We start from the raw sequence: 12,734 nt of genomic DNA on the forward strand, positions 1-12,734 counted from the left end.
CAAAGGGGATTCTACTCAACAAAGATAATCTTCTTCTTCTTCTTCTTCTTCTTCTTCTTCTTCTTCTTCTTCTTCTTCTTCTTCTTCTTCTTCTTCTTCTTCTTCTTCTTCTTCTTCTTCTTCTTCTTCTTCTTCTTCTTCTTCTTCTTCTTCTTCTACTTCTTTTCTTCTTCTTCTTCTTCTTCTTCTTCGTCTATATTGACTTCAACATCGTCAGTTCAAATCTCATTTCATCTCTGCGGTTCCTATTCTGTCCTGACTACGAGCCATGTGCCCAAAATATTGATATATCGAAATAAAAGTTTCTAATTTTACAGCTCAGGAGTCCCAGCTCAGAATTACAAAAACCATTCAGTGTTAGATAATAATAAGTGACGATTGTGGTGTTGGTAGTGGTGGGAGGGAAAGTGAGAGAGAAAGGAGTTCAGCTGTCTTCATCAGTCTCACATATTCACATTGACGTGCGTATTTGTGCATGTGTTGTGTGTGTATGTGTGCGTCTGTGCGAGCATGCTTATGTGTGGGTGTTGTGTGCAGATGTATGTGTATGTATATATGTATGTATGTATGTGTGTGTATATATATACACACACACACACACACAGACACCTCAAAAGTAAATAGACACATAACGTTATATTTGGACCTTCCTCATTAGTTGGATGCTCAAACTGGTTGGATCCTTAAAACGCCAAACAAAACATTTCTACTAAATCCTAGATCAGTGCTTTTCAAACTTTTTGCTGAAGCAGAACCCCAAGGAAACGAAGACCGGTGATTGTCGTGCGCTGACGACGGGTAAATACCCAGAAACCCAGATCCGTGCGTATCACGTCAGGTCGACGATGGGAAGGAAGGCTTCCCTTTGTAAAAGCTGATAGGGCACAGAAAGTGTGTCAATAGCCAGCTGGAGAAGATACGTTCCACTGGCTCGAGGAACACCTGTGCAATAATTTAATCGTCTTATGCACACATATCTGCACAGGAGAATTAAAAATTACTGCCGATTTTAGCATTTTTGTAACTTCTTGCGGAACCCCTGGACTGTACTGGCGGAACCCTAAGGTTCAGCGGAACCCTGGTTGAAAACCACTGGTCTAGATTAAAGGTTTAAAGACATTGAATGATATTATTTGGTTCCTAGAAATAAATCTTTAGGAAAAAAATGTGTATTTACTTCTGAGATGTTTGTATATATATGTATGTGTATGCTTGTATAAAATGTTTGTGTATATTGCAGCATGGAAGGTGTTTATAAGCCGTTTAAGAAACACTCAAAACCGTTAGATTCACTTCAACATTTAAGTTTAATTTGTTAAAATATCTTCGTTGCTTTGAAACCGCGACCTGTCCACTGACAAAAATCCGTGCAGCAGCTTTGTCAGTGAACAGGTCGCGTTCTCAAAGCGACAAAAATATTTTGACAAATTAAACTTAAATGTTGAAGTGAATCTAACGACTTTTGTGTGTTTCTTAAATGGCTTATAAACACCTTCCACGCTGCAATTGTTTTCGTTCCAGCACACATTCATATATGTGTCTGTATGCGTATATGTGAGGGTGTGTGTGTGTGTGTGTGCGAGTGATTATGTGTATGCACATATGTGTGTTTGTGTAGGTGTGTCTACACACATACAAACATAAAGTGGTTATGACAAACTGTAACTGAAGGGTTTCTTGTGTTTTTCCTGGACTGGAATTCTGCCGAGAGAGAAAAAAGAGAATAAAATATATTTAAAAGACAAAAACAAACGCAAAACATGACAAAGAAAATTTCAGAACCTAAATAAGTAAATGATAACTCTTTGTAGTTTAGGTACCAATGGCTAACATTTGCGGGAGTGGGGGACTAATCAATTACATTGGTCCTTAGTGCTTAACTGGTACCTAAACCAGTAGTTCTCAAACTCTTTAGAGTCACGACCCACTATTCATCACACCAGTTTATGACGACCCACTTAACTCTACTGAGTAAAAACCTTAATGAAATTAACAAATTTATTTCAGATTACATCTTTATATATAAAATTGAAGTTGTGTGTGTGAGACTCAGTCTCCTCCGATTTAGATTCCTAACTACTCAGACATTTTGCGGTGCAGTTTAACCAAAAGCGGGTATCTTATAGTCGTGATTCATATCGAGCCCTTCTGGGTATTAGCGCGCGTCTACGATGAGTCTACGATTAAAAAAAAAATTACCATCATTTTTCCGCATTTTTAATGATTTTTGCTCGGGTTATATAAGTGAAGTAACTCTCTAAAAATGCTTATATAGTTATTTCCCTTACAAACCCGAGCAACGCCGGGCGATACTGCTAGTTTATATTAAATGTGAAACAAAACGTTTTATAAATGTTTCAACGTCTCTATACCCTATGTGTAAATACTAACACTAATACAAAACCTTGAAGTAGTAACTGTTATCGGCTCAATCAGTGTTATACTTCGCCTAGTTAAAATTCTCTATAAATAGGTAAAAACAGACCTCTCCTTTTTACGATTACGTACGAATAAATAACTTGAGAAAATGACAACCTCTGATTTGTTAAGTTCGTGAAAAAGCCTACTGCTTGATAAAACAACAAGTCTGGTATTGAAAACATAAGTCTTGAACTATCTCGATAGACAGCAGTTAATCAAAGCTAATGCGTAATTTTATAACTTTTTGCGACCCACTAAGATTCCGTTCACGACCCCCATCTGTGGGTCGCGACTCCTAAAAGCTTTAGTTTTCCACTGCTTAAGTAATATTTGTCCAGTTCGACCTGCAACCTTAAGTGTGATTTGATCTTTGCCCCCACCTCCTTTGCGATTGAGTTTGACATCCCTGCTCTAGGTATTTCGCCCGGTGTGCTATTAGTGTAAGCAACGTGGGCTGTGATCCAGCAGTCTTATGGTTTGCAGGTCAGTAAATGAGTTTCTAAGTACTGATGATGCTGGCAGGAGTGGAACTCATCTCTTGTTTCACCAATCTCACTTCTCTCTCTTCGTGACGACCTTATTGTACCATTTGTTAAGCTCTATGATAATGCAGTGTACCAGTCTGTACATAATGTTTATTCTCCGACGTTCGTCTTATTTCTGTGGTGGTGGTCACAGCAGAAATGAGCAAGATGACATTTTCTGAACGACGCTGGATGTCGAAGAGAACGAATTAGCTGGTCTGTTTCGGAGGACGTTCGGGCCAGAAATTGCGCGGATAATCTCCAGAAATCCTTGATCTGACGGTGCTACTAACGATAGCACTGCTGGTTCGAGATAAACTCTCCAGACACTGAAGTAACACCAAGCAGGGCCGCTCGAGGCGTACAGGAAACATGTTGCGTGTGCTTCCTGAACGGAAGTATATTGCATATATACTTCCGTCTATAACGGAAGCATATTGCACGTGCTGGTGCGGTGCTGATTGGTGGATTTATGTGGAACAACTGTTGTTGCATGTTGGATGAATGAACCAAGCGCAGGGCAGGGACTCTTCCTCTGTCTAGTGGCAAGGCGGAAAGAGTTTGTGGTGGGCGGGGCTGGAAGGATTGAAGAAAGACTTCTACTTCTTTAGTCAAGACACTCCCACCCCTCCACTCACTGGCGGTTGATTTGGAAAGAAAAGTGGGATCTTTTCGGTTTGAACGGCAGTTTTTCTAGCGGTGTCATATGAAATTGTCACCCGTAATTATGATCCTAGTATCGATCTATTGCATTTCAATCTGTTTTAGGGTTAGGGTTAGTTAGGATTAGGGGTGGGGGGAAGGGTATCTTTTTTCCTTCACAAATGTAAATAAACCCAGTCTGTTTCTTAAACGAGGGACATATTCATACGGCACAGAATGTTTTTTTTTACCTCAATAGACGTCAGTGATTGGTTGAAATTGCAGAAATTGAAGAATGTATGTATGTATTTATGTATATATGTATGTATTATGTATGTATGTATGTATGTATGTATGTATTTATGTATGTATGTATGCATGGATGGATGTATGGATGTATGTATGTATCTATGTATGTATTATGTATGTATGTATGTATATATATATGTATGTATGTATTATGTATGTATGTGTGTATGTATTTATGTATGTATGTATGTATGTATGTTTGTATGTATGTATGGATGAATGCATACATGTATGCATGCATGGATGGATGTATGCATGTATGTATATATGTATGTATGTATTATGTATGTATGTATGCATGTATGTATATATGTATGTATTATGTATGTATGCATGTATGTATATATGTATGTATGTATTATGTATGTATGTATGTATACACACATATACAGACATACACACACACACACTCTCTCTCTCTCTCTCTCAACACACACACACACATATACACACAACTACACACACAGACACGGTAATTAGGTCATCCATCCATAGGTTCCAATGATGGATATTCCAGTCTTTCATGGTGTTAAGTCGTTGAGTATTACCACAGATACCCTTAATACCCGTAATATAATCCCCAGTCACATCCAATGTGACACTGAGTATCTGACAAAAGGGATTACATTTTGAAATACAGGCACTCCATTCAATGACTATCCATGCAGAATGTGTATCTTTTATCTTTTGCTTGTTTCAGTCACTGGATTGCTGCCATACTGGGGCACCGCTCACTTTGTTACTTTGAAGGGTTTAGTTTGAGAAATCAAACCCAGAACTTAATAGTGTTCTATATTTAAGAGATGAGGAATTATGTACATTATTTACTTTATTTACATTTGATGGATATTTGTCCACATCTTGTTTGTTGTTAACACAACGTTTCGGCTGATATACCCTCCAGCCTTCATCAGGTGACTTGGGGAAGTTTCGAACCTGGGTTCTCATTTCTAAGGTATTTTTCTATGCTGTTATTCATCATCATCATCATCATCATCATCATCATCATCATCATCATCATCATCATCATCATCATCATTATTAATTATATATCATTATTATTATTATTATTATTATATTATTATTATTATTATTATTATTATTATATTATTATTATTATTATTATTATTATTATTATATTATTATATATTATCATATTATTATTATTATTATTATTAATTATTATTATTATTATTATTATTATTATTATATTAATTATTATTATTATTATTATTATTATTATTATAATTATTATTATTATTATTATTATATTATTATTATTATTATTATTATTATTATTATTATTATTTTATTATTATTATTATTATTATTATTATTATATTATTATTATTATTATTAATATATCATTATTATTATTATTATTATTATTATATTTATTATTATTATTAATTATTATATTATTATTATTATTATTATTATAATTATTATATTATTATTATTATTATTATTATTATTATTATTATTATTATTATTATTATTATTATTATTATTATTATTATTATTATTATTATTATTATTATTATTATTATTATTATTATTATTATATATATTATTATTATTATTCAGGTCACTGCCTGGAATCGAACTCGGAATCTTGGGGTTAGTTTTGAGGCCTCTTTTGGAGAGCCAGTTATAACTGTCCTAGGTTACATTTTAGCTTGTTAATACTATACATCAAATAAGTGGAGGCGCAATGGCCCGGTGGTTAGGGCAGCGGACTCGCGGTCATAGGATCGCAGTTTCGATTCCCAGACCGGGCGTTGTGAGTGTTTATTGAGCGAAAACACCTAAAGCTCCACGAGGCTCCGGCAGGGGATGGTGGTGATCCCTGCTGTACTCTTTCACCACAACTTCCTCTCACTCTCACTCTTACTTCCTGTTTCTGTTGTACCTGTATTTCAAAGGGCCGGCCTTGTCACTCTCTGTGTCACGCTGAATATCCCCGAGAACTACGTTAAGGGTACACGTGTCTGAGGAGTGCTCAGCCACTTACACGTTAATTTCACGAGCAGGCTGTTCCGTTGATTCGGATCAACCGGAACCCTCGTCGTCGTAACCGACGGAGTGCTTCCACCACATCTAATAAGCTGACCTGCCAACTCTTTTTTTCCAGATTGAAGGATATGACTCCTCAATGTAAAAATTCTTCCTACGGCTGATTGGGTTGTGTCAAAAGCTGTTTTGACCGTGTGCACCCAATCAGCCATGAATCTGTTTATGCCAGATTTTTTGAAAATGGCCTTGATTCTTGAGGGTCGTTCCCACCCCCCACCAGGTGTCATAGGTACCTGGAGCCTGGCCATATAAAGAAAAACTCCTCAGGAACAAAGCAAGGTACTGGAGCAGTTGATTGAGACCTCTGTAGAAGAAGGAACTAAGGCGGACGAGGAGACGGAGGACTCCTCAAAGAAGGGCCGCAAGAGGAAGGTGAGCAACAATGGGTGCTCACCGAAGGATCCTTGGGATGAGGGAGGGGAGGCGAATATCCTAGTCACAGAGGAGACGCACCCTCCTTCATTTAAGAAAAAAAGAGGAAGAGGAAGAGAAACGGGACATTGCCGGCAGTCGGTGACATAGCACCGGAATGTCGTGGAACCTTGCCGGTAGGGGTTCTGCTACCAGCAGAAGAGACACAGTTGGAGGGAATTGTGTCACCAACGGTAGAATTGACTACCTCGAACCAATGGGAAGATGAACTATTGGTCTTCTTCTACAGAGGTGGTGAGGTAGAAGAGGTGGTGGAAAAGCACCATAAGGGAGTACCTTTAACCTTAACACAGGATCCCGAATGGCCTCTGCAGATAGTTGTGGAGGTCATAACGTTGCCCGTGATGTATATAGGCTGCAGGGACTCAATGAGAAATGTCGCTTGTGGCCAGGCGACGCCGGCTCGGATCCCGCCTTGGTCTTGAATGAGATGAGGGTGATGGCAGAGTATACGAACACAAGCGATGTTGGGGAGGAATAGTGACAAGAGGTTGAAAATCCTTAGTGTTATGTTTATTTTAAAATGCTTAATGTTTATTGCATGTTATTGTGTTTTAGAGGATTAACGCCCCAATTCTTTTGATTCTTTTCGTTTGTCTTGGTCGCTTACCTTTTGGAGTTTGCTAAGATTTTGTTGAGAACAATGCTTTCTTAGTGGTAAGACCATAGCGGATCTACTTCTAGCATATCAATGTCCACGTAGAGGTCAACCCTCTTATATATATATTATATATATATATATATATATATATATATATATATATATATTATATATATATATATATATACATATATACATATATATATATATATATATATATATATATATATATATATATATATATATATAATATATATATATATTATATATATATATAAAAATATATATAATATATGATTTAGCTAGGGTTGATAGTGCTATACGAACATGGGTTGACTTGTTCATAGGTGAGAGTTCCATTGGAAAGGATGACGCATACGACTCCACTCATATACTCGCCATAAGACTGACAGTAAATATTCAGACATTTTGCAAGTGAATGGATGTTATCAACAACTGTTAACCTACTTGTTCACGTGTGTCTCTTCATATGCATATTTACATATCATATATGTATATATGTATTTAGTGTATGTGCTTGCGGGATACGCGTGCGTGCGTGTGTGTATGAGTGTGTATGTGCGTGCCTGCATGTGTGAGTGGGTGTGTGTGTGTGTGTGTCTGTGTGCTATTGAATTTGATTGTCGAAGGCGTTAAGGTGTGTTTTAGCTGATATTTGTCTCTTGATCTAACAATTTGTCAACAGTCTATTGGCTAGTTTTTCCTGATAAAGTAGACAATAATTGTTTGTTTTATGATTTTATAAATCTTTGTTACTGATCAATTCTCTAATCTAACTAGTTCACTGCCTCATTCAAGAAATATTTACTGCTACATGAATAACTACTTGAAACTGTTCACATCACACCAAATAAGGAATGGACACCTACCGCAAGATGTTTTCAGTCTTTGTCATATTCATAGTAGTATGCCTTTGTTTTTATATTTCTCAATTTGAATATAATCTCAAGAACGTACAAAACATTTGGAATTTGACTTCAAGAACTAAGCAGTATGTTTCCTACAGAAGGAATTCCTCTCGATTGTTTCCAGGTAATCAACCTGAAAACGATCGTATCGAAGCTCAAATGAAATATGTCCCACCAGGAGAGGAAAGATGGGAAAATTATACACGGAATACGCACCAAAATCAATCAGATTCTGATCGAAATGTAAAGTTAAAGCCAAGTAGACCAAAGTTTAAAACGTTGTTAATATACAGTTTAAGATATCTGCAACCATTGAAGGAAAATCAAACGAGTTTCCTGGAATATAAATGTCCAGTTAATGAATGTTTAGTCACAAACAACAAAGCAATGCAAAATAGTGTAGATGCTATTTTCTTTTATGAGAGAGTGGGACTATCACAGAAACCAACCCACACGAACCAAATATGGATTTTTATGACACAAGAGTGTCCTGTTTTCAACCCATCAGTGAAACATCTGGGAAACAAAATCAACTGGACGATTACCTATCGGCAGGACAGTACGATTGTATATCCTTACGGAAAATTTCGATATTTTAACAAGTCAGTAAGACAAAAAGTACAAGTTCAAAATTATGCAACGGGAAAAACAAAGAAGGTTGCTTGGTTCGTATCGAACTGTGGTCCAAGCAACAATCGCATGGGCTATGCTAAGGAGCTCGGAAAATATATCCAAGTGGATATTTACGGTGGATGTGGTACAAAAATTTGCACGAGAAGGAATGAAAATAAATGCTTTGAGATATTAAAAAAGGAATACAAATTTTATTTGGCATTCGAAAATTCCAATTGTAGAGATTATATTACTGAAAAATTTTTCATTAATGGTTTGAAGTAAGTACTTGAATTTTGAATCTGTGTGTCTTTGTATTTGAATTAATGAGATTAAGTAGTGCTTTTCGAATGGCTCTCTTTCTTCAGAGTTGGTTAATGTTATTTCAATGAAACTCTAGCAACGATGTGTGTACGCTTTGCGAGTGTGATTTAGCATGTACGTACAACAATGAGGGTAGCCCGTTACTCTAGTATAATTCTCAATTTGTATGTGACTCTCCTTCACAAACTTTACGGAGTGTGTGAGAGAGAAGGAGAAGAGAGAGAGAGAGGTGGGGAGAGAAAACTGCATGAAGGCTCAAGTATTTCCTCCTTTAATTTATATGATGCCCAAGTCATTATTACGCTTCAGTTTTTTCCGTTTTCTATTTAGTTAAAATAATCATTGTGTATAGAAGTTACAGTGAACGTTAGCTGCGAAAATTGTAATCTTGTTAAACATCAAGCATACAACAACTAATAGACGGCTAAGAAAAGTATTTCCATTTAAAATATATTGATTTCTACTCTAGGAACAAGGACCGAAATTTTGGGAGAAGGGGCCAGTCGATTAGTTTGAGGTCAGTACACAACTGGTACTTAATTTATCTACCCCCAAAAGGATGAACGGTAATGTCAACCTCAGGGGAATTTCAACTCAGAACTTATATGTTTACATATATATATAGTATATATATATATAATATATATATATATGTATATATATATATATATATATATATATTTATGTATATATATATATATATATTATATTATATATATATATATATATATATATATATACACACATATAATATATATATATATATACACACAATTATATAAATAACAAGCGGTGCAAATGAGAGGTAGCTATTTCAAACACCATTCTTCACCAAGTGCCACATATTAGAGAAGGTTCTTCGTAATAACTGTGTAGCACAAACGGCGGTGCATCAGCATGGTCGCAGCTCTGAGCTGAAACTAGAAAAAGAAATATATATATATATAATATATATGTATATATGTATATATATACATGTGTGTATATATATATTTATATGAATATATATATATATATGTATATATACACATACATACTTACATATATATATATATATGGTTATATACATATACATATATATATACGTATACATATATACACATATATATTATATATATACACATATATATATATAATATATGTGTATATATGTATATATCTGTATATGTATATACTATATATATATATATATATATTATATATATATATACGTATATATGTGTATATATATATAATATGCGTATATATGTATATATCTGTATATGTATATAACTATACATATATATGTATGTATATATATATATACATATATATGTGCATATATAATATATAACTATACATATATATGTATTTATATATACATATATATGTGTATAATATATATATATAACTATATATATATATAATATATCTATATATATATAATATTATATTAACTATATATATATAATATGTATATATATTATATATATATATAGTTATATATATGTACAGATATATATGTTTATATATATACATATATATGTATAGTTCTATATAAATATATATATATATCTATATACACATATATATGTAATATATCTATATATATATATATAATATATCCATACATAGATATATAGTTATATAGTTATATATATATATGTGTGTGTGTATAGTTATATATATATAATATATATATATATATATATTATTATATATATCTTTTTTTTTCTAGTTTCAGCTCAGAGCTGCGGCCATGCTGATTTACCGCCGTTTTGTGCTACACTGTTATTACGACGAACCTCGTCTGATATGTGGCACTTGATGAAAAATGGAGTTTGATATAGCTACTCTCATTTGCACCTCTTGCCGTGATGTAGGTTCATCTGGGACTCTTGACAGGAAGATGTTCAGCTTTGAAAAACCGCTACATCTACTTTGTGCAAGTTCCTCAGACTCTTTGGGAGAATATTAAAAAGCTGTGGGCCCTTGAAACCCAGGCTGTTGCAGAAGCTGGTCCTGAAGCGTGATGGCATTGCTGGGATCTTTGGCACTATGCAGTGTCGTCCCGTTCTAGCATTGGTGTAGCTTACAATGCCAAAATTGGGCACAATTCCTTCCAGGATCTTCCAGATATATATTACTGCATACCTCTCCCGTCTTCTCTCCAGGGAGTAGAGTCTTAACTGTTTCAACCTTTCCCAGTAGCTGAGCTGTTGCAAAGAGACGATCTTCTTTGTGAATCTTCTCTGGATTGCTTCAAAGTCTGCTGTTAATTTTACACTGGTGGGTAACCATAGCTGTGAGCAGTAATCCAGGCGACTGAGGACGAATGTCCGCCAGAGGACCATCATGGTTTCCTTATCTCTGGTTCTGAATGTTCTTAGGATCCACCCAGCCAGTCGTCTGCAATTTGTCGCCATCCTGGTAATGTGCACTTGGAAAGAGGCATCATCACTCATGTCGATACCCAGGTCCCTCACAGACTTAGGCTCTGGGATTGAAATTCGCTGAGGACCGGTGTATCCTGTAAGTTTAATATTCAATTTTGGATGCTGGTAGTGCAGGACCTGGAATTTTTCAGCATTAAACTGCATATTATTATCCTCAGTCCATCTGTAGATTGAGTCCAACTCCTGCTGCAGGTGTGCAACATCGCTGGGGTTCTGTATATCTTTATATATATAAAACTGAGAATGTGTGTCTGTCTGTGTCTGACTCGAACTTGCAAAGTGGAAATATTTCGTTTTTACATTTAGATCTGGGACGTACCCACAAGGGGCTAAACACAGAGGAGACAAACTTCTATACAAGAGAGAGGACAAGATACAATTGATCGAAATTACAAGAGACGGGCTAACAATTCCAGTCTGTTATATATTTTGAGTATTGTTATCACTAGCGATATCAAGATATAACTTTGTATTTTGTATTTTATGTGTAGATGTATATATATATAGTACATGTAATATGTACACATATATAAACACATATATACATGCACCTGCACTATGACCCGGCAACGATGGCTCTTTAATGCTAGTATATATATATATATTGTTATATTTCGGAATGGTCATATTGCCAGTTTAGCCAATAAAAACACACGCACTATATATTTGGTGTTATTTTGCTTCAGTGATATTTATTTTTTACATTAATCTTAATCTTATTTCGGCCAAAGTTCTTTCGTCACACTCCTGTGACCGCATCAGTGGTACTTTGTTTTCTTCTCACTTATTTGTGTCTCTCCTTACTAACCGTCAGCCATTTTGGCTTTTACCTTCCTTGAGTTGTCTCCAATGTTCATTCACCCGCTCACCAATGCTTCTTGCAGTTTCCCCTACGTATGTTACTGTCTTGTTACTGCATCGTCCCTCTATACATCTTATACTATAGACCACATTTCTGGCTTTACAACAACAAAAACAAAATGCAAATTACAAGAATGTATATAACAGAAGATACAAATATTACAGGCATCCCCCCCACACACACACTAAATAAACATAGACGCACATAGAGATATAAACATGCGCAAATGAAGACATACAATAGAAATATAAAATGGCTGACGGTTAGTAAGGAGAGACACAAGTAAGTGAGAAGAAAACAAAGGACCACTGATGCGGTCACAGGAGTGTGACGAAAGAACTTTGGCCGAAATAAGATTAAGATTAATGTAAAAAATAAATATCACTGAAGCAAAATAACACCAAATATATAGTGCGTGTGTTTTTATTGGCTAAACTGGCAATATGACCATTCCGAAATATAAACAATATCTGTTTCAACACACGACTTCACATAAAAAATCTTGCACACACAACTATTTATATTAAACGTATATATATATATTATATATATATATATATATATATA

The 12,734-nt window shown here is 35.0% G+C and overlaps 1 protein-coding gene across 1 annotated transcript; it reads left to right on the top strand.

Moving 5' to 3' along the window:
- Nucleotides 1-7,883: 7,883 nt before the first annotated feature.
- Nucleotides 7,884-8,831, top strand: LOC115226504 (glycoprotein 3-alpha-L-fucosyltransferase A-like). The gene has a single exon (XM_029797498.2). The coding sequence runs from the start codon at nucleotides 7,884-7,886 to the stop codon at nucleotides 8,829-8,831; it is 948 nt and encodes a 315-aa protein (XP_029653358.2).
- The last annotated feature ends 3,903 nt before the right edge of the window (nucleotides 8,832-12,734 follow it).

This window comes from Octopus sinensis, linkage group LG30 (genome assembly GCF_006345805.1).
Source record: "Octopus sinensis linkage group LG30, ASM634580v1, whole genome shotgun sequence".
NCBI classification, from domain to species: Eukaryota; Metazoa; Mollusca; class Cephalopoda; order Octopoda; family Octopodidae; genus Octopus; species Octopus sinensis.

Bases quoted from the DNA above. Each gene is read 5' to 3' on its own strand.
- LOC115226504 (XM_029797498.2), top strand. From the start codon at position 7,884: ATGGACACCTACCGCAAGATGTTTTCAGTCTTTGTCATATTCATAGTA.